General features: G+C 32.6%; 4 protein-coding genes across 5 annotated transcripts; all 4 read right to left on the reverse strand.

Moving 5' to 3' along the window:
* Nucleotides 1–3: 3 nt before the first annotated feature.
* On the reverse strand, nt 4–2438 carry LOC107898900 (pentatricopeptide repeat-containing protein At2g03880, mitochondrial). The gene has a single exon (XM_016824471.2). The coding sequence runs from the start codon at nt 2270–2272 to the stop codon at nt 341–343; it is 1932 nt and encodes a 643-aa protein (XP_016679960.2). The 5' UTR covers nt 2273–2438; the 3' UTR covers nt 4–340.
* A 2800-nt stretch (nt 2439–5238) lies between these two features.
* On the reverse strand, nt 5239–7316 carry LOC107898902 (cysteine protease XCP1). The gene is made up of 3 exons (XM_016824473.2): nt 6687–7316; nt 6003–6379; nt 5239–5570 (listed from the first exon to the last, which is right to left on the reverse strand). Exons 1-3 carry the CDS (start codon nt 7150–7152, stop codon nt 5355–5357), a joined length of 1059 nt encoding a protein of 352 aa, XP_016679962.1. The 5' UTR covers nt 7153–7316; the 3' UTR covers nt 5239–5354.
* A 2079-nt stretch (nt 7317–9395) lies between these two features.
* On the reverse strand, nt 9396–14407 carry LOC121215951 (CMP-sialic acid transporter 4). Of its 2 annotated transcripts, none has more exons than XM_041090898.1 (15): nt 14260–14407; nt 13756–13822; nt 13600–13648; nt 13381–13492; nt 13221–13300; nt 13049–13124; nt 12850–12950; nt 12551–12622; nt 12195–12243; nt 12045–12086; nt 11674–11795; nt 11388–11447; nt 10838–10886; nt 10106–10200; nt 9396–9901 (listed from the first exon to the last, which is right to left on the reverse strand). In XM_041090898.1, the coding sequence occupies exons 1-15, from the start codon at nt 14284–14286 to the stop codon at nt 9850–9852; spliced, it is 1053 nt and encodes a 350-aa protein (XP_040946832.1). In that variant the 5' UTR covers nt 14287–14407; the 3' UTR covers nt 9396–9849. The 2 variants fall into 2 exon arrangements, with proteins under 2 accessions (XP_040946832.1, XP_040946833.1); XM_041090899.1 differs by having other exon boundaries at nt 13381–13487; nt 14260–14329.
* Nucleotides 14408–15180: 773 nt separating this feature from the next.
* On the reverse strand, nt 15181–18760 carry LOC107898904 (calcium-dependent protein kinase 26). The gene is made up of 9 exons (XM_016824475.2): nt 18601–18760; nt 17478–18290; nt 17147–17290; nt 16909–17061; nt 16714–16829; nt 16387–16554; nt 16069–16293; nt 15781–15929; nt 15181–15411 (listed from the first exon to the last, which is right to left on the reverse strand). Exons 2-8 carry the CDS (start codon nt 18205–18207, stop codon nt 15807–15809), a joined length of 1659 nt encoding a protein of 552 aa, XP_016679964.1. The 5' UTR covers nt 18208–18290; nt 18601–18760; the 3' UTR covers nt 15181–15411; nt 15781–15806.
* Nucleotides 18761–19885: the final 1125 nt, after the last annotated feature.

The raw sequence follows: 19885 nt of genomic DNA on the forward strand, positions 1-19885 counted from the left end.
ATGTTTGATCCTCATAATATTCTTCATTCTTTTGCATAGTTGAAGCTCAATAGCTACATTGAAGATTACAAACAAAAAAGAATGCTAGTAATTCTTGTGATCAAGTTACAAAGACTCTTAACTATTTCACTCTTTGGATGCTCCATTGCTCTTCTTCCCCTTCCCCTTCCCCTCCCCTTTTCCTTTCTTTTCGTTTTTACTGTGAAGGATTACTCTATGCTTTCAAGAAAGCGTATACCGATAAACAAACCGTAACTGGAGAATCTTCCTTAAAAGGAAACTTGTCCCTGTATTTGTAGTTTGAACGAAATTCGAACTCATGACCGTATGGCATCACTTGCTACCAATAGTCGCCACAGGAACATACTCCGTTCTGAAAATGATGGTAACGAATAGGATCTCTGATTACGATAACTCGACATTCCATCTTTGCGACAAGTTTTGCGAAGGTATGACAGTCTCCGCAGATTCTAAGGTTTTTCCTAATCCTAATAACACTGCCACTTGACAAACTCATTAAACCAAATACAATTGCCAACTTCTCACTATGATACCAAAGTGAGTCATCTCTTTGTTCCCCCTCAAGATCTTGCAGAACAAAATTAGTGTCTGGAACATAACCGATTCCCATTAGTTTGTGAATCAACTGATTTAGCCGCCTGTTGATTTCGTTAATCTTCGGATGAGCAGTATCCCCTACAATAAAAGCATGAATTTGTTTATTCACTTCAATCCAGCTGCAACCTGGCTCCTTTGTAATGCCTTTCTCTCTCATTTGCCTCCTAATTTCAGAGACATCTTCCCATCTCTGACAATTTGCATAAATATTGGACAACAATACATATGTCCCTGCATCTTCAGGATCGAGTTTTAGAACTTGTTTACCTGCGTATATCGCTAAATCCACATTATGGTGAACCCTGCATGCACCAAGCAAAGTTCTCCATGTCACAGCATCTGGTTCACATTCCATTTCCTGAACCAATCTCACTGCTTCATCAACCTTACCGGCCCTTCCAAGAAGATCAATAATGCAACCATAGTGTTCCCTTCCAGGATCAATCCCATAAAGTCTCTTCATTGATCGAAAATAATACAACCCATCATCCACAAGTCCGGCATGACTACAAGCAAAAAGAACCCCAAGGATGGTGATATAATTTGGTTTGATACCTGAAGCTTTCATTAAATCAAAGAGCTTTAATGCCTCTTGGCTGAACCCATTTTGAGCTAACCCTGCAATCATTGTACTCCATGAAATCACATCCTTATGAACCATCCGTTCGAAAACCGACTTGGCATCCTCTAGGCTACCACTCTTACAATACATATCCAAAAGTGCATTATTGAGTATCAAATCCACATCAAACTTCAACACATGAACATGGACTTGCCTCCCTACTTCTAAAAGAGCTAAACCAGTACATGCTCTCAAAACGCTTGTTAGTGTCGCTTGATCAGCTGTAAAGCCAGCTCTTTTCATCCTCTTAAACTGATCCAAAGCTTCATCCCCATCATTATTCTGCGCCAACCCTCCAATAATGGAGTTCCAAACAACCAAGTCCTTAGTTTCCATTTCATTGAATACGCAAATTGCACCTTTTAACTCATCTAACTTTGAATAAACATCAATAAGAGCACTCCTAACAAAAACATCAGATTCTAACCCAAGCTTAATCATACCACAATGAAGCTGCCTAACGTTGAATAGCCCATTACAGGCTCTCAAAACCGAGGAGAAAGTAAACATATTAGGCAACACCCCTTCTCTAAGCATTAAAACGAAGAATTCCAACGCCTTGTCACTTAGCTTGGCATTAGCATAAGCAGATATCATCGTCGTCCACGAAACAACATTTCTTTCAGGCATTTGGTCGAACAATGCTTGCGCTTCATCTAATAATTTAAACTTAACATACATACTGATCAGAATGTTGATGAGAAACGTTTTTGGCTGATACCCATTTGAGAAAACGTGCTTGTGAACGAGTTTCCCTTGTTCAACAGCGTTGCGAGCTAGGCAGCACTTGATCAACTCAGAGTAGGTGATAGAATCAGCATAAATCCCGTGTCTTTCCATGGCAGCCATGGCATTCATAGCCTTAGGAAGGTCCCTTTGGTAGCAGAAGTTCACGAATTCATTTAGAAGAGTCGGTGAAGGCGGGTTTCTGGGTTTACCATGGGAGGAGGCAAGAGGAGTTAGAGAATAAGGACGTGATGATGAAGAAAGCGAAGTTCCTATGTGTTTTAGCTTTGCTGATACGGTTCTCATTGCTTCGTTTTAGCAGTTTCCCATTCTCTTTCTTCAAGAATTTCGATGGCTAACATACACGTTGAAATTCCTTTCGTGTCTCCATGTATTTCCTCAGCCCTGCAAATGACGAGAAATACAAGAGCAAAGAGAGGACTGAGAGCCTCTATGAAGAAGGAATCAATGGCGGGCTGTGTTCTAATAATTTTCTGAACATTTTATACTAGTTCAAAATGGGCCGGGGTTTGACGGTTTCGGCAGCCATATTTATTATTTAAAACTGGTTAAATTCTGCCAGTAGTCCTTGTACTTTTTAAATTTTCAGATCTCATCAAAGAGTATCTATTAAATTCAACTATTCTAAAGTTCGATGTGTTAAACATATTATCATATGTGTAATACCATGTTAGCTTATTATTTCCACATATTACTCACTAAAAATTCAATTAATTGATTAAAGATTGTCATTTTGCATTAAGATTGAAATTTTAAAATTCGAAAAGTATAGAAACTTAGAATGATTCAATTGGAGAAAATGGACTAAATTTATAATTGCACGCATAGTACAAGACTAGTAATTGAATTTAACCAAATAGATCTATTGTCACTGTTTGGGTTAGGACTAAATTTTAAATTTTGAAAAGTACAGCAACTAAAAGTGATCAATTCAAAAAGCATAAAGACTAAAATTGATCAAATAAAAGTATAGAGACTAAATTTACAATTTTTGCAAAGTACAAGGACTAATATTATAATTTAACCTTTAAAAATTAATAAAAATAGAATTTACTTTTTAAAGAAATTTGATGCAAAATACACTAATTTTTTATAATTTGAAAAATATTCATTTATCCACTCGCCTTTCAAGAAAATCACATAAACCCGTTCACTTTCTAAAATATAATTATATTATTTATTTATTTATTTTTATTTAATTCCATTTTCTCAGTTTTTACCTTGTTATTTATTTTATTTAAAAGTAAATATTTACAACATGATAAAAAAAAGTTTTTTATTTAAATAATAGAAAAAAATTAATTACTAAAATGGAATTGCCTTGCTATTATTTAGGCAGAAGTAACTGTGATACCACAGTGCCGTTTGAGCAATCGGCGACACCACACTTCCCTAGCAGCAGTCATTTACACAATGATTAGATCTAAAATATATACATATTTTTGGTGCCATATGAGCAATTGGCGGCACCGGTATGTTATTACCAAAAAAATACGGTGTATTTTATATTGTTTGACCCAAAAAAAATAAATTAGTTTGTATTTTTTTTATTTTTTAATCATCAGCTTAATAAATAAACAATATAAAAATAACGAAAATTACAAAATAAAAGAGAGATGAATTAAAATAAAAAATTTGAAAATAATATATTTATTAATTAAAAATATTAATTAAAAATAATAAAAAAGCTTGAAATAACATGAAATAAATTTTATATATATAAATGCTTATAAGAAGAATCAAACTTAGAACTCAAGGATATAATCACAAATATTTAATCATCTAACCAAAAGAGATAATGTGGTAAAAAATATTAATTAAAAATAATAAAAACTTAAAACAACATGAAATAAAAAAAAGACAAATGTGAGTAGGAGAGGAATCAAACTCGGGACTCAAAGACAAAAACGCTAACATTTAACCATCTGACCAAAATAGTTAAGTTGTCAATATTTAGTGAAAGCGTGGTTGAAAGCGCTCCTTGTGGGACGTGTTTTCACTAGCACGACGGTGAAAACACATCTTACTTTCCTTTCTCTCTCTAGAAACAACATACATCAATAAATTTTAAAAATTCCAGCACACTTCCTCAATTTTTTTTAGCATATACATATAAACCACCCTATTTTAATACTGTAAAATTAATATATATTATTTTCCGACCACATATTTTATAATCATGGGTGAAGCCAGAAATTTTTTTTAGCAAGGTCAAAATTAAATTGTATATTTTTAAGGTAGTAAAAATGCAATTTCACCATTTTAATATTTATATCTTTATAATTTTTAATAGATTAAATCAAATTTTTATCATTTGTAGTAGAGTCAAAGTGCAATTTTACCTTTACTAATTTAAATTTTTATAAATTTTAAAGATAACTAAATGGAGAATTTTCCATTTTAAGAGGGTCGGCCCTGCCTACCTCAGCTACACTCGTGTTTATAATCTAGATCAAATATATTCTAGTTATTATTTCAAAGATGCATTATAATAATTAATTCTAATTATAGTTATTCAAGGCTAATGTTTATGATTCTACTCATATACTCAAAATTAGGGGTGAGTAAAATCGGATTTGATTCAAAAAATTCGATAAGAAAATTTAAGTTTTGAATTAAATAGTTCGAGTTATTTGAATTAATCGGATCAAATCGAATAAAAAATCAAAATTTTCAGTTAACTCGAATATGAATTACACAATTCGAGTTATCCGAAAATCTGAATAAGGAAAGACAAAACTATGTCATTTTGATAAATATTTTCATTTTGTGAAGTTAGAAGGAAAAGCTACTTCGTTTGGGATCTTCGGAAAGTTGATCATTATGAGCGTTACGATGAATTTGATGATTGGGAAATCTAACAGCAAAAAGAAGGAGATTCATTAGCTCGTTATTTAGTCCGAATCAGTGAAATGACAGAATCTATAAAAATAATTCAACAGGCCCTGGAAGGAATTCTGGGTGGTCCCTATGAGAATTTAGAAATCCGATGCTTTGATCAAGAAAGGGATTCAGAATGGAATGTTTTTGTTTTGATAAATGTTTACCCATTAACTTAAAAGGCAAAACTATTATATTGTTTATGTATTAAATAATATATACTTTGTCTAATAGTTAAATAATTGGTGCATGTAAACGTAACATTGAGTATAAATAATAAGATTCGTCAATACTCGAAATTTTTTTATTGGATACGATTCGACTTGACTCGATTGAATGCTCACCCCTCTCAAAATAATAATAACAAAGTATTTAAAACGAAATTACGAGGAATTTTTATTATAAGCAAAGGGACATTGGGCAGCAAATTTTGTGAACATAGAAAAATAAAAAAAGCTTAAAAAGAGGAAGAAATCAAAGTTGAAGATCAGTTTTTCTTGGTGGGATAAGAAGCCATTTTGTTGATACCACAAAGGCCTTCAGCTTTGCCGGTGTTCCTCTTCATCCGTATGAACCCTTTTTCTCCCCATTTGGCTCCCCACGAGTTCTTCACTATTATGTAATCTGACCCCTTTGTTGTTCCGTACCCTACGGCTGCCACCCCATGATCCAGCTCTGTTCCACATGGCCCGTTGAATACACCCTAACATTTTTGTCAATAAAAAGGTCAATTTCTTGTTTTGGTCCCTCTCTTAGGACAATAGTTTTTATGTATTTTTCTTAAAAACACATTTTTTTAAACCATGTTCATCGTATATTTTTCTTTTCTTTTTTATTTTGTTGTTGGGATGAGCGAAGGTTTTATTCATGATTTCACCTCTGAACTGTATTTGTTTTCCTATTTTAGTACTTAACGAAAACAATACTTCAAAGTAATAAAGTCAGACAAAAAAAAATTGAAGTACCGAAATCAGAAAACATGTATAATTTAGAAGCCAAAATCGTGAGATAACCATCAAATTATGCCAAATTAAAGTATAAAAATTAAATTTCAAATTTAACCAAAATTTAGGGACTAAAACTGCAATTTGACCTTGATAAAAATAAAAGGTGAATAAATAAGTATTTAACTTACCCCACTGTAGAACTGGAAATCTCTGCCGGAAGCTTCAATGGCGACACTGAGCGGTTGATGAGCCAAAGCTTTCAACAGACTTTGCTCGTCGTTTTCAGGGACGTCATGGTAACCAGTGATGGTCACCACTTCCATTTCTTCCTTCTTTTCTTCGCAGGTGCCTTCTTCCATTAGGTAAGGGTAGTCTTGTTCTTTATGGAGTCCGCCATTGGCGATGATGAACTGGAATGCGTAATCCATCAGACCTCCGTTGCACCCATTGTTGAACGATGTGTCGCAGTCGATCAGCTCTTGCTCCGATAACGACGTTAAGTTGCCGGTCACAATCTTGTTTATGCCCTCCACTGCTGCTACTGTTGAAAATGCCCAACAGCTACCTGCATATTCATGCTTTCCAATGTTACCATCAATTTTTCCAACTCCATAAATATATATATTAGATTGACGGTAAAAGAAATTATATAATAAATTTATAAAAATATATAAAATTCAAATATTATTTGCTATTCTCTTTTATATTATAGAGATACGTGGAATCGATACTATTTTTTTTATGTTCTTGACTAATTATATTTTAATAAAAGTATGGTAAATTATTTATTTTAAACCCTTGAAAATTTTAAAATTAAAATTTAATCCTTAAAACCAAAACTTTGATAATTTTATATTTTCATGCATGCATACCGCAAGAGCCTTGGTTCTTGACCGGAGTGACAGCTCCTTTATTTCGCCAATCAACGGATTTGGGCAACTCAACCACATCGCCATAACTAAAGTCTTTAGTCGACTGGGATTTTCGTCTAACATCTGGTCTGAGTCCCAAATACATTTTCTTGAACTCATCATGACTCAAATCAGCGAACTCATTCAACCCCAGCCAGTAGCTACTGATTTCCTTGTTCCTCTTATCGATGTGTTTAAGATTATCCTTAAAAACCTCGAACCTCATTAGCTTCTCCTCGATGGACTCGTAGATTTTTCCGTGCTTCGATATCCATGACTCGAAGAGCTCGATGAGTTTATCGGCAGAACCCAAATCTTCCGGCGAATAGCCCACGATGGAGAAATCGTGACCCAGAGCTGAAACTACGAAAATGGACGCAATGAGTAGGGTTTGAGTAGAGAACTTGGAAAGCAAAGAGATAGCCATTGTTGATGAGCACTGGAAGAAGAAGAAGAAGAAGAGATGGGTGGATGTTGAGGAGGGGGCATTGGGGTTATTTATATATGGATTTGTTTATGTTTTTTAAAGCTTTGAATGTTGCTTTCAAGTGAAGGTGGAGAAAATGAACAATGGAGGGGTAGAAAACTGAGTCTTTACGATTGGATCTTTATTGACTGACTTTTGTTCTAAGCATACTCATTAGGGTTTAAGTTTCTTCCAAGATTACATTATTCTTTTTATCATATTAATTTAATGTAAAAAAAATTTCTAAGAATTTGTTTTTACCTGTTGAGTATAAAAGTAGTTATTGTTATGATGACTTCTATGCTCAGTTTTAATCCAAGTTTTTTGTTTTCTGACTCTCTTTGAGGTAAAAAATAAAAATTTGAGACTAAAATCGAATATAGACACTTCAAAGTAAATAACATTTGGAGTCAGACCCAAAAAAAACAATCTTTCCTATCAAAAGAAGTAATTTTATTTTCAAACCTCGAACCAATCTAATATAGGAGATACATTTAGTCAGAAAACTGGGGCAAAGAAGCAATTATTGCATATACATGTGCCATTTCAAAAGTTTGTATATATTTCAATAGAAAGACAAAATGATGGCTTTTCAATTGATATTTTAGATTTATACAAGGTGGTGATTATTTGTCTAAATTAAAAATATAGAGAGAAAAAGAATGGTATGAAACTATGATTTCACGTCATTTTTATCTCTTTTTAATAGGAGAATAACAATTTCATATAATCTCTTCCCTCTATATATATCTGGTCATTTTGAGAAAAGGTATACAAAATTTAAGATATAAACATAATCAAAACTTGTTATAGTATAATATTGATAACAAAAACTATTGATTTTGGTTGAGAGCTATAAGTAATATATCTCAAGGTTTTGGTTTCAACTTTGAATACCTGAATAAAAGAAATCATGACCGCTGAAAAACTGTGTAAGAGATTAGAATCTATGATGTCTAAAATACATAGGTCAAGTGGGTAAATGTAGTATTACTTGAGCTAACTTAATAGGCCGGTTGGGGCAATTCATTTAGTATAGATTTTGTAAAATTACATAAGTGAATTTACAAAAAATTTATAATTTATTTTTAGTTTTTTAACTTAAGTTTCTAGCTTCTATCCCTATTCGGAGGCTTCAATTGCATTGTCGTTCACTAGATCCGTAATATTGAGCACTCTTGTCAACATTTAAAAAAAGAATATATATTATTATCAATGCCACCAAATTTGAGAGTATAAAAAATACAGACGACATTGTCTCTAGACTTGAGTATGAGTTGGATCGATGTTAAATTGTATATTCATTTTTTAGGTTCGGATTTGGCCCAAAAAAATAAGTTTAAAATTTTGTCTAAGTTCAGTCAAGATAAAAAAATGCTAAACTCGAGTCTAATCTGATCTACCCATATTAAATTTTTTTATATTACAAAATTAAAAATATAATACATCAAATACACTAAAAATATTAAAATAGTTGTTTTCCACCAAATTGAAAATACATTAAAAAATCTTTATACAGCATTAAGATGGTTGCAACTTAGCAAGCAAATGCCTCTAAAATAATAGTAAAAATTAACAAAACAAAAATTATATAATATCCAAACAATAACAACAAAATAGTAACAATATAATAACAAAAACAACAGCAAAACAATAACAAACAACAATAAAAAAAATTTAGACAAATTCAATCCAAACTCGGACTAAAATTCTTACTCAAGACCCGGCCGTTTAAAAAATAAACCTTACTCTTTTGTTCAAATCCTCCAATTTTTTTATACTTACTAAACCTCCAACATTTCAAACGGGTGGCTAACGATCAAGTCTAATTGTCTCTTTAAATACTCACCTCATTGCTTTAACAAAAACCATTCTAATATACAATATATTAGTATTATTCTTTTATAATATGTAATTTATTTTATATAAATTTAGATATATAACAATTCAAATAAACATTAACAAATATGTTAAATTATTTATGGGCTATTTCGTCGTCTGTTTATGTTTAAGAACTTAATAAATATATAATTATTATAAATAAATAAAAACAATATTTTAAAAAATCAAAAAACATAATCAGACAAAATATGTTCAGATTATTTATAAATATAAACGAATCTTAAACGAATTAAAGTATATATATTAACTTAAAAAGATTTAAATGATGTTCTCAATACTATCAAATCATAATCATTTAAAAATATATTTAATATGTCAATAATTTATATTAATATAAATGACTAAAGATCATTAATTTTACAAATAATTATAAAAGTTCTAAACACCAGCTTAAACCCCTCAACTATGTAACTGCTGAAAAACAAATAAAGGTTAAACAATGAATAGAAAATCTGGGTACTTACCACCTTTAACAATGTTGAACTAAATGAACCATAATTTCAACAAAACTTATCTATGACTATTTCCACTTTGGCTATGAGATTATAAGGTAATAATATAACTATGTTGCTCGGATTCTTGCTTGAAGTAACTGCACCCGACCCATGTTAAGCACATATCTATATCCAGCATTCACGCTTGAGTCCAAGTAGCATAGTGATTGAAGAAGTGGGAACAAATATGAAATGAAATGAAATGAAATAACCTCAGTGCACAAGACTTTACAATGTCAGCCCAACATAGCGCAGGAAGTCACTATCTTTGCAGCTTCCCAGCGGAGTGCAAGTATACTGATACCGATACAACACTGCAATAACAAGAGAAATACAGAAATTATACATAATTGCTACATGTTTTGATCCAGACGAAATGCTATACTCCCTATATGTATGTGCAGGACCAATTATCAAGCGGTGATGCTCTGAATTATGCTAGATGCCAGATTTGAAGCTTGAATACAAGAGAGACTATCTATTGTATGGATATTAAAATGTGGCCAGAGACAACTTACGTAGCACCGAGGAAGAAAGCAAGGGTAAGATTGAAGCCGAACAGAAGCACTGAAACAACGGCAGTGAGAAGCATTGCCACTGAAGTAGAATAGACCTGCACCACATTGAACAGACAATGGAACTTCAACTGAAGGATTCAAAATGGTTGCTAATATGCTATGAATGTACCATTTGATCCCTTTTATCACTTCTCTGAATAGGCTGACGTTTACTTTATGTTAAAAAGTTAATTTGCATAAGGTTTGATCCATCGAAATAATTTTAGTTTCAAGTGTGGTTAAATAATTCACTGGACACTTGGAGTATATCATTAGGAAGCCACAAAGTCATTCCTTAGCTTCAATTTCTTTCGAGGAGGCTTCTAGTATGCAGCTAAAGATTCTTAACATATTATTAAACCGCATACCACTTAGCTTGGGTTGCAGCAACGTTGTAAATAGTATAATCAAAAGACAGAAGATGACATTCTTGCTCATTAAAATAAAGCACCATACTTAGAGGTTTCAGCAGCAAGAAAACTGGATATTACATATAGTGGAAGCAGAGGAATAAACAAGTAACCCAATCAACTTAAGAAAGACAAGCAACTTCCTTCGTTATGCCATGCAAATGCATGAACATTACTGATAACCATGACATGCCTAACAAGTTTCTTTAAAAAATCAGAGAGATCGATGTAAATGCAGACAAATCAATGATTGACTAACATGAAATTTTGGGTCATATCTTACCTTCACAATATTGTCTGCATATTTCATTACCATTGATACAGCAATTCCACTGCAAATGAAACAAATATAAGCATATTTCAGAAAGCAAAATATGGAAATTAAAAGGTCTTTAAAATAGTACGTCACTAGGAAAAGGAAAATTATCATACAAATCTAAGCTCTCATTGCAAAATGAAGATATACTTTGGCAGAAACCAGAGATTCTTCTTAGATCTACCTATAGTTAATTTGTTGAACATCAGAACTTCCATTTCTTGAAATATTGAAGGGGCAGATCAGAAGCGAAGAGTTAGTCACCCCTTGATTGCTAGTAGTGTAGCTCATTGCCTATTAAATATATTATTCCGAGTTCTGATAGTTATAAAATTGCAATCTGAACATTTTCTTGAGGTTCACAGTGTTCTCCAATAACAAACAAACTTTAATTCCATATATCGATCTGAAAAGATTGCAACATCTTCCTAAATACAATGTCAACAGCAAAACTGGAAATGGAATCAGAAACTAGCTGCTAGCAAGCTTCCTTGAGCCAGAAAGGAGAATGTAATACCTTAGTGCATGATTAAGGATCATGAGAGTGGTAATTATCGAGTATCCATGGAAGAAGCCCCTGAGCAAACAAAACAAATTTCAAAATATAACTGAAAGAACTACCACGGAACTATGAAGTTATTAAAACAGAAGTCTATTTTAAGATGATTGTTCATTTTGTAAGACATATATCATATGCATCTACAAGTAATGAGTCGCATACATGCACATGCACGATGACATGCAGAGTAAATAATAATGTTTCTAAGATAAGAGACAGCAACAAATTTAAAGGCTCAGATTACTTGTTCATGACAGCATCAAAATCTTGTATCAGTATTGCTATAGCACTGAAGGTCATTCCGAAAATATACAACCAGAAATTCTGCACATTTATATTCCTTGATGGGCGCTTCTTAATTATAGCCTGCCAGCAGAAGTAAATAATCAACATGAATTTCTATGTCACAGTCAAGAATTTTGCTAGTTGAACTCAGCAGAAACTCTGTATGTTTTTAACTGAATTAAGACTTTTTCATTGATAGAGAAGAATTATAAATCAATTAATTCAACCAGAATCAGAACGGTCAACATTGGCAAAACACCTTAACTATCATCCAAAAACAATTTTCAGCTTAGAAAAGAAGAAATGGAACAAGTATCTAAAAAAGCTTACCTCGGTGTACACTCCAGCAAATCCACTCAAAAGGGCCATCACCTGCAAAGGAAATAAAGATAATTGATTAACAATTTTGATTCTGAAGCAATAAATCAGTTTCACTTTTATCCTTTATTGGACTAAAAGACAAATATTTTGGCAACTTACAATTGCCATTATCCAACCTGGCAGAGATGTTTGAAGTACATGATCAGAACTGCAAAATGTAATGCAAATTGAATAAGGCACGGCCAAGTGATAAATCTTATAAATATTTCAAATTGAGAACAGCATGTCCCCATTCAAATACTCTACTCATAACCATATAAAGTATACAAGAACAAATGGTTCAATCATTAGAAAGCAATTTTAGGCATTCATCGTCCAAGTAAACCATCAGAAAACAGCAGTAAGACAATCTCCAAGGGCAATAAGTTTCCATCAAAGTAACAAGCATGTGCTCAGAAAAAAACTGTGGATCCATCCAATCAAGGGAACAATTAGAAAGGTTTTATGATTCTTACCGAGAATTCAGTTGTGCTGTGGTGCAGCCAGCACATAGAAGAATAAAAGCTGCCCATTGAATATCACTTAACCTGAATCAAAGTAAATAAGAGCAAAATCAATGGAATCCAAAATGTTCAGAATATATGTTTAGTTAAGCATATTTTCCACTTGAATGTATATTGAGGTTTATTTCATAGAACTTATCATAACTGAGAAGTTCCATTGCCATGCTAAGCTATACTGAACAATCAGCAGATGTTATCCATCAACTCTTTTCTATGAAAAACATTAACATGCATGGTTTTAAGAAGCTTACTTTTTCTTAAGGATGATACGATACAAAACACCAGTACTGATAATATTCAGGTTCTTTAGTATCTGATAACCCGGTGCATCAACATAGGCAAAGATATAATACTGCAACATAAAATTGAAAAGCACATACAATTACAATGTGGAAAATAAGAACTTCGTAACATTACTCACAAGAAAAACAAACAATAAAAGAAATCCACCTGCAGCAAATTCTTGACAAGATAAAGTAAAGCAGGAATGGGATAAACAATAACTTCATCAAGGGTTGTACTCAACCTGGTTCAATGAAAATGAAGGAAAAAAATATGTCAATCATCTCCATAGTCCATATTAATAAAAAAAATAGATTCAAGCAATCTCAAGTAAACTTACCTGTTATCTTCTGTAACACCTTCACTTTTCCATATTCTTGCCAGGGCTGCAAGTGACAAAGCACATTTCAAAGTCTCCACCTGTTTCCCAAAATAAAAGTTGAAGGTCAATCCCATGAGCATCATGTCAAGTGGAAACACAAGATGACCATTCCACTCACCAAAAAGTTGGCTGTGGTAACACTGTACTCGTACTTCCCAGCTCTCTTTGACCAGACAATAAGTATTGCTTGTGAACTTGTAAGAAAAGTCAATGCAACTGTAACAACTGTCCTACTCAAGAGAAAAAAGAAACCATCAGAACTTATATTTTCTGTTTACTTGTTTTTTCTTGCTTGAAGCTAATATTAGTAAAAACAAAATAGATAAGCAGATCTTACTTGCGTTTCCACTTGGCCTGTTCCCTTGGAGGAACATTACTTACAGAAGCTGCATATCAGTGGAAATCATAACAGAAACGAAAAAAACAAAGTCAGGATAAAATTCGTAAAATTGAAATTGCACAGCAATCGAATTGCACTTTAACCAAAACATACCAACCCCCGAAAACCCTATGCCTCGTAGATTCTCAATGTCATTACTTACTGTTCCTCCATCATTATCCTACAAGTCAAAATTCATTCAAAACCATAATAAAAGATCGGATTAAGCCTCTTAATCTTGAACAAATTCCACATATCAGCAAGTAAACAAAATTTCTTTATTTTTACGAGATCAAAAATTAACGAGATCGAAAAACTAAATTTACTATAATCGGAAACACTTTAAATTAACATTTCTACACTCCAGTAAACAAAACAAAACAATCACATCAAAATTTTGAGGAATTCAAGGAGAAAAATAGCCACTAGATTCTCATAATAAACTAAAGGAAAAAAATAAAGTATAATGCCGTTAAATAAAACAAACTAGAATTGTAGCCAAAATCAACCTAAAAATATCAGTGACGACGGATTCAATTTGGCATCCAGATATGATAATGAAGAACGTTGCAAGGTACGATTGATGAGAAAAAAAATATAAAGAAAAAAAAAGAATACCTCATCTTTGATTTTGCGATACTCCATTTTCGAATCAGCTCGTAGCAGATCTCACTGTTTTTTTTTTGCTAAGGACTGTTTTGTTTTTGGGTGAAGGGAAACTAAGGAAAAGAACAATGGCCAGATTTGAACCGTACTTTGAGTTCAGTTCATGGGCTTTTTTGATTTGTATTCTAAAGGCAAATGATGAGATTCAGCCCATTATTTTCAGCCCATTATTTAAGGGTGCTTCTAGATAAACGATGGTTATGATGTGGTAAAATAATTTACCTTACAATTATAGTAATTAATTTTACTACTATTGTTGTTTTTAACCTTGCCGGAGACAAACACACCGTCCATCTAAAGGCTATCTAAAATAAAATCGAGCTGCAATTGAGTACTTTTGAAAATAAAGCTGGATTAAGGGGCAGTTGTGAAAAATCAAAGCTATTTGAGGCTATTGTTTGGCAGCTCCTTTTTAGAAAATTATTTTAGTGAAATATTTGATATTTTGTGTATAAAATCTCATGTAATAATTAAAGGTGAATAATGCTTTAAAAAATTTAAAGGTGTATAATTGATTTATTTAGTCAATTGAACCGATTTTTAATACATAACCAACCGACCTACCGACCTTCAACAATAGTTAGGTCAACTCATCTTGGTTTTAATTGATTTAACTAAACTACATTGACATTAATCAAGTGTATCAGTGAAATTATCTATACTATACTTAAAACCTTTTATTAAATTAGTTTAATGAGTTATTCGAAAATCATACTTTTTTATATATATATAAAATGGGTAAAAATCCATGCATAGTAAAAAATATCATGATTTTCTTAATCAAAATTTCATTTGGTTTTTACATAAATTTTTAATAGATATAAATTATGAATATATTAAAAATAAATTAAATTTATAAATATAATTCAAAAATTTTAATCAAAGACATTGCTAATAATAGCTTGGTAGTATAATTTACAAAGTTTACGATTGGTCATGCTATAATTTATATTAAACCAATAGCATTTCAGTAAAAATGTTCAACACAGAACTTTGAATAACCATCAATTTCTTGTGGGTCAGAAAAAAGTCCCTCAACACCATAGCCTAGTTTGCTTCAAAGCTTTATCACCAACCATCTTCTTCTTTGCTTTGCTGTACAATCTGCAAAACACCAAGCAAAACCTTCAGTTTTCTGGATTGGGCAATTACCTATTAGCAAATGGTTAAAAACTCCAGCTACCAAATACGAGGAAAAAATTTGACAACCCTACGGATTTATAGTTGCCAGTGTGATGGTATCTAAATGCACAGCTATATAATGCAACACTAACACGAAAATATCGAATCGGTTCATTATCATTCTATACAAGTTATCGACTTCTCTATTTGTGTATTACTCCGATCTATATCGTATATAGATTAAACCGCAAGCTGTTTCTTTCACTTGAGCTTCAACTATCCGGAAACAGAAAAAAAAAATGATGCTTCTGGAAACCAGAAAGAGGATATAACGAGACAGTTCGAAGATACCTGTACATGATGTGCGCAGCTGGAAATTATTGAGAATCGTGTGAATTTCTCATGCTAATATTCAGACTGTTTCGCATGGTTTGTCTACCGATCCATCCATTGCCTTTTTTCATCATGTCAACAAATTCACCATAATCAATTCTTCCGTCCTGAAATAAGGCAGAAAGTTGTAAAATTTGACACTTCGTCAACAAAATTTGCACAAACACCACTTTTTAGGCTAATGTAAACAAAGATCAATGAATAAATTAGCTATGCCAATCCAGTCATGCTGGCGAAATGACATACATTATCTTGATCAACTTCTCTAATAATATCCTCGAAGAAAACATCTGTCAAGTTATACTCAGCCCAAGCTTGTTGAAGCTCATCAACCGTAATATAGCCGCTTCTATCCTTGTCGAAGTATTGGAACGCAGCAACGAGATGTTCCTCATGCTCTAGTTTATTAAGGTGAACTGTTGCAGCTATAAATTCTCCGTAATCAATGGTCCCACTATTGTCGATATCAGCCTGAGAACAAATAAAACAAGCTCAGATTGTTAGTAACTTATGGCAAAAGAACATGAAACTAATATTTAGATATCTGCTTCATAACAAACTTACGGCATCCATAAGGGCCCTTATCTCTGCATCTTTCAAGGTTGAACCATATCTTCGCAAACCAGCTTTGAGTTCATCGAATGTGATTGCACCACTGTTATCAGTATCCATTGATTTAAACATTTCTCTCAAACCAGCAATCTCCTCCTCTGATAGACTTTCGGCTATTACCTGATTGCACAGATACATTAACTCTAAACCCCAGCATGTTTAAATCGAATATGAAGCTCAATGTGCTTGAAACTAAACTCTTATGATATTAAGTGCAAAGATGAGCCAGAAATATAAAGAAAACGCCATTGTACACAGATGCAGCCTTGAGAATCTTACCCGTAAAGCCAGCTTCTTTAGTTTATTCATCGCCGAGAATTGTTTAAGACGAGAAAGTATAGCTGGATCCAGTGCCTTATCGGGGGCAACCCCATTTTCACAAATCCAAGGATGACCTAATCAAATAAAAGGAGGCAAAAGATATCACAATTTGATCTTTTATTTACTTATCAAGTATGAAATGATACTACGTACATAATACTTTGTGAGCAGTGAGCCGCTCTGAAGGTTGAGAGCATAACATCTTCCGGATTAGGTCCTTTGCGCTATCAGATATTAGGGGCCATGGTTCTGAATCGAAGTCAATAAACCCTTTCAACACGGCATCGAATATTCCTTGCTGTGTTTCTGAAGAACATAAGAAGAAAAACTTATAAGTATAGATTTCCTTGAAAACTCGTAATAATACAATACCACGAAACATCATAAATACCGCCCCAAAATGGTGGAATGCCACTTAGCAATATATAGAGTATAACTCCTGCAGTCCATACGTCAGCTTCTGGTCCATAATGTTTTTGGAGTACTTCAGGAGCGACATAATATGGGCTTCCGACCACATCAGTAAAAACTTGTCCTAAAGTAGCAAACAACACATTATGTCAATCAACTCAATTCTAGCTAAAGGGGCTTAATTACTCCATGTTAATCAACACATTGTGTTTAACAGGCGTTCACAATATAGAATATACCGCATAATGTCGTACTTGTATGCATTCAGTAGAAATATAAGATTGCAAAACTCAGAATATTTCATTTCGTACCTGGTTTAAAGAATACAGAGAGTCCGAAATCAATCGCCTTGAGAGAGAAATCATCGTCCTTGTTAACTAACAAGAAATTCTCCGGCTTTAAATCCCTATGCATAACCCCGAGGGAATGACAAGCCTCAACGACCCCAACAATGATCCTAGTCAATTCAGCTGCCTTCCTCTCGGTGTAATGCCCCCTCTGGATAATCCGGTCAAACAACTCCCCTCCAGAGCAAAGCTCCATCACGATATGCACATACAAGGAATCCTCGTACGTGCCTTTAATCGTCACAATATTATTATGACCGGCTAAATGATACATTATCTGAATCTCCCTCCTAACATCATCCACATCCTCTTTGGCAACCAACTTCCTCTTCGATATCGACTTACAAGCGTACTCGATCCCCGTGGAAAGCTCTGTACACAAATACGTAGTCCCGAACTGTCCTTGTCCTAACTTAGGACCTAAAGTGTAAAGGTCACGAATGTTGGGAGTCTTATGACCCATAACAAAATAGGTCTGGTTATCATTACCAAGTTTCATGATGCTTTCTTGTTCGCTGGCACTAATAGAAGCCGAATGATTATCGTTTTCGCCGGTTTCTTCGCCGGATTCTCGGGGAATTAATGGCTTAGAAGGGGGATTATTATTATTGTTATTAGAACTAGAACGATGTGAAGAAGTGTTGTAACCCTTATAAAGATTACCCTTGGAAGGTCCACGGCATGTATTGCCCATCAAACAAACAAAGTTTCCCCCACAACAACACTGTTTTCCTCATCCAAGCATATATATATATAAATAATCATCAAAATCCCACACTGCAACAATAAAAATGGAATATAAAATAAGAAAATTTGGGACGAACCCATCATCGGGAACTTCATTACCATCATAAAAAATGAGCTTTAAATCTAAACATTGAAACAATCCCACATCGGATCAGAGCTTCAAACATGCAAAGTTACCATCTTTCTAACATAACATCAATCAAAAAGGAAACATAAGAACAGAAATCCAGAAAAATAAAATATGAAAGAGAAAATCAAGCTAGAAACATGTAAAAACACAACACAAGAATCAAAATTAAAAAGAAAAGGAAAAAAAGAATTCAGAGATAGGAAGAATTACCAGTTTGGAGTAAAAGAAAAAGAGAAAAAGAGATGACAGAAGGAGAGACGAAGAAGGAAATGGCTATGGTGGGGTGATGGATTGCTTTTAATGTTTGAATTTTGATTCCGTTTTTCATGTTTGTTTATTTTTGGGTTGCTGTTTTAAGAAACATCGGTTCAGCTGACTGACTGGATGTTTAGTTTTATTTTTTATTTTTTATTTTTATGTTTAGACATTAATTCGATATATAAAAAATTAATATTTTGTTTTTGTGGAATTTCTTTTAGGTAAAAGTACTTTCTCGGTCCCTCTTAATCTTGATATTAAGCAAATTGGTTCCCTTTAAAAAATTTGGAACAATTTAATCTATGTCAATTTCGAAAACGAGTAATTAAAGACAATTTATCACAACATTAATGTTTTCCATATAATTTTGGTTGGTATAATAATAAATTTAGCTCTCGATTTTTATATATTTTGCATAAATTAGAGGTAATATCCGTTTGATTTGGTCGGATTTTTTGGATTTTATGAACCATCTATCGTAATTTGGTTCAGTTTGGTTTGATTCTCAGTTTTTTTATATTAATTTTTGGTTTAAGATTTTTAGACTTATTTTGAAAATTTGAGTTTTATTTTATGGCTTTTAATATTATTTGACAAAATTTCAAATATTTTTCATAAATATTTCTAAAAAAACCAATAATTTTTCAAGAACTCTTAATTATTTTCACTATTTTAAATAAAAATATTTATTTCTATATCATAAAAATTAAAATTAATTATATAGTAAATAAAAAATAGAATTCAATTTGGTTTCGAGTAACCGCAGTTTTTTAACTTGTATTCTATAAGCCGTCCAAACACCTCAATTCGAATCAATTTTCGATTTTCCTTACTTAACCCTAGCATAAATATTGACAAAACGTATAGATGCTGCGGATTAAATTTTAAATGCGTGTTATAATATGTAAAAAGCTTAATATTTTTAATGAATATAAAAATAAATAAATATTTGTATTTGTAGGTTTAATCTTTTTTTTCCTTTTTCTTTTTAATGTGATTTATATTGGTTTGGTTTTACTTTAAAATTATCTAGATTTGTATTTGCAATTATATTATACTTATATTTATAATATTAAAAATTTTCAAGAAAAATAACTAATTTTTTTTTTTGGTGAATAAAACCTAACCTAACTTCCTAACACTAACATATAGCTACCCTACCATTCCAATAATTACTTAAGGAGCACCCATAATCAAAATTACGTTCTCTATTTTGATCTCAGTCATGTGCTATACT

Source organism: Gossypium hirsutum, chromosome D04 (assembly GCF_007990345.1).
Source record: "Gossypium hirsutum isolate 1008001.06 chromosome D04, Gossypium_hirsutum_v2.1, whole genome shotgun sequence".
Taxonomy (NCBI): Eukaryota; Viridiplantae; Streptophyta; class Magnoliopsida; order Malvales; family Malvaceae; genus Gossypium; species Gossypium hirsutum.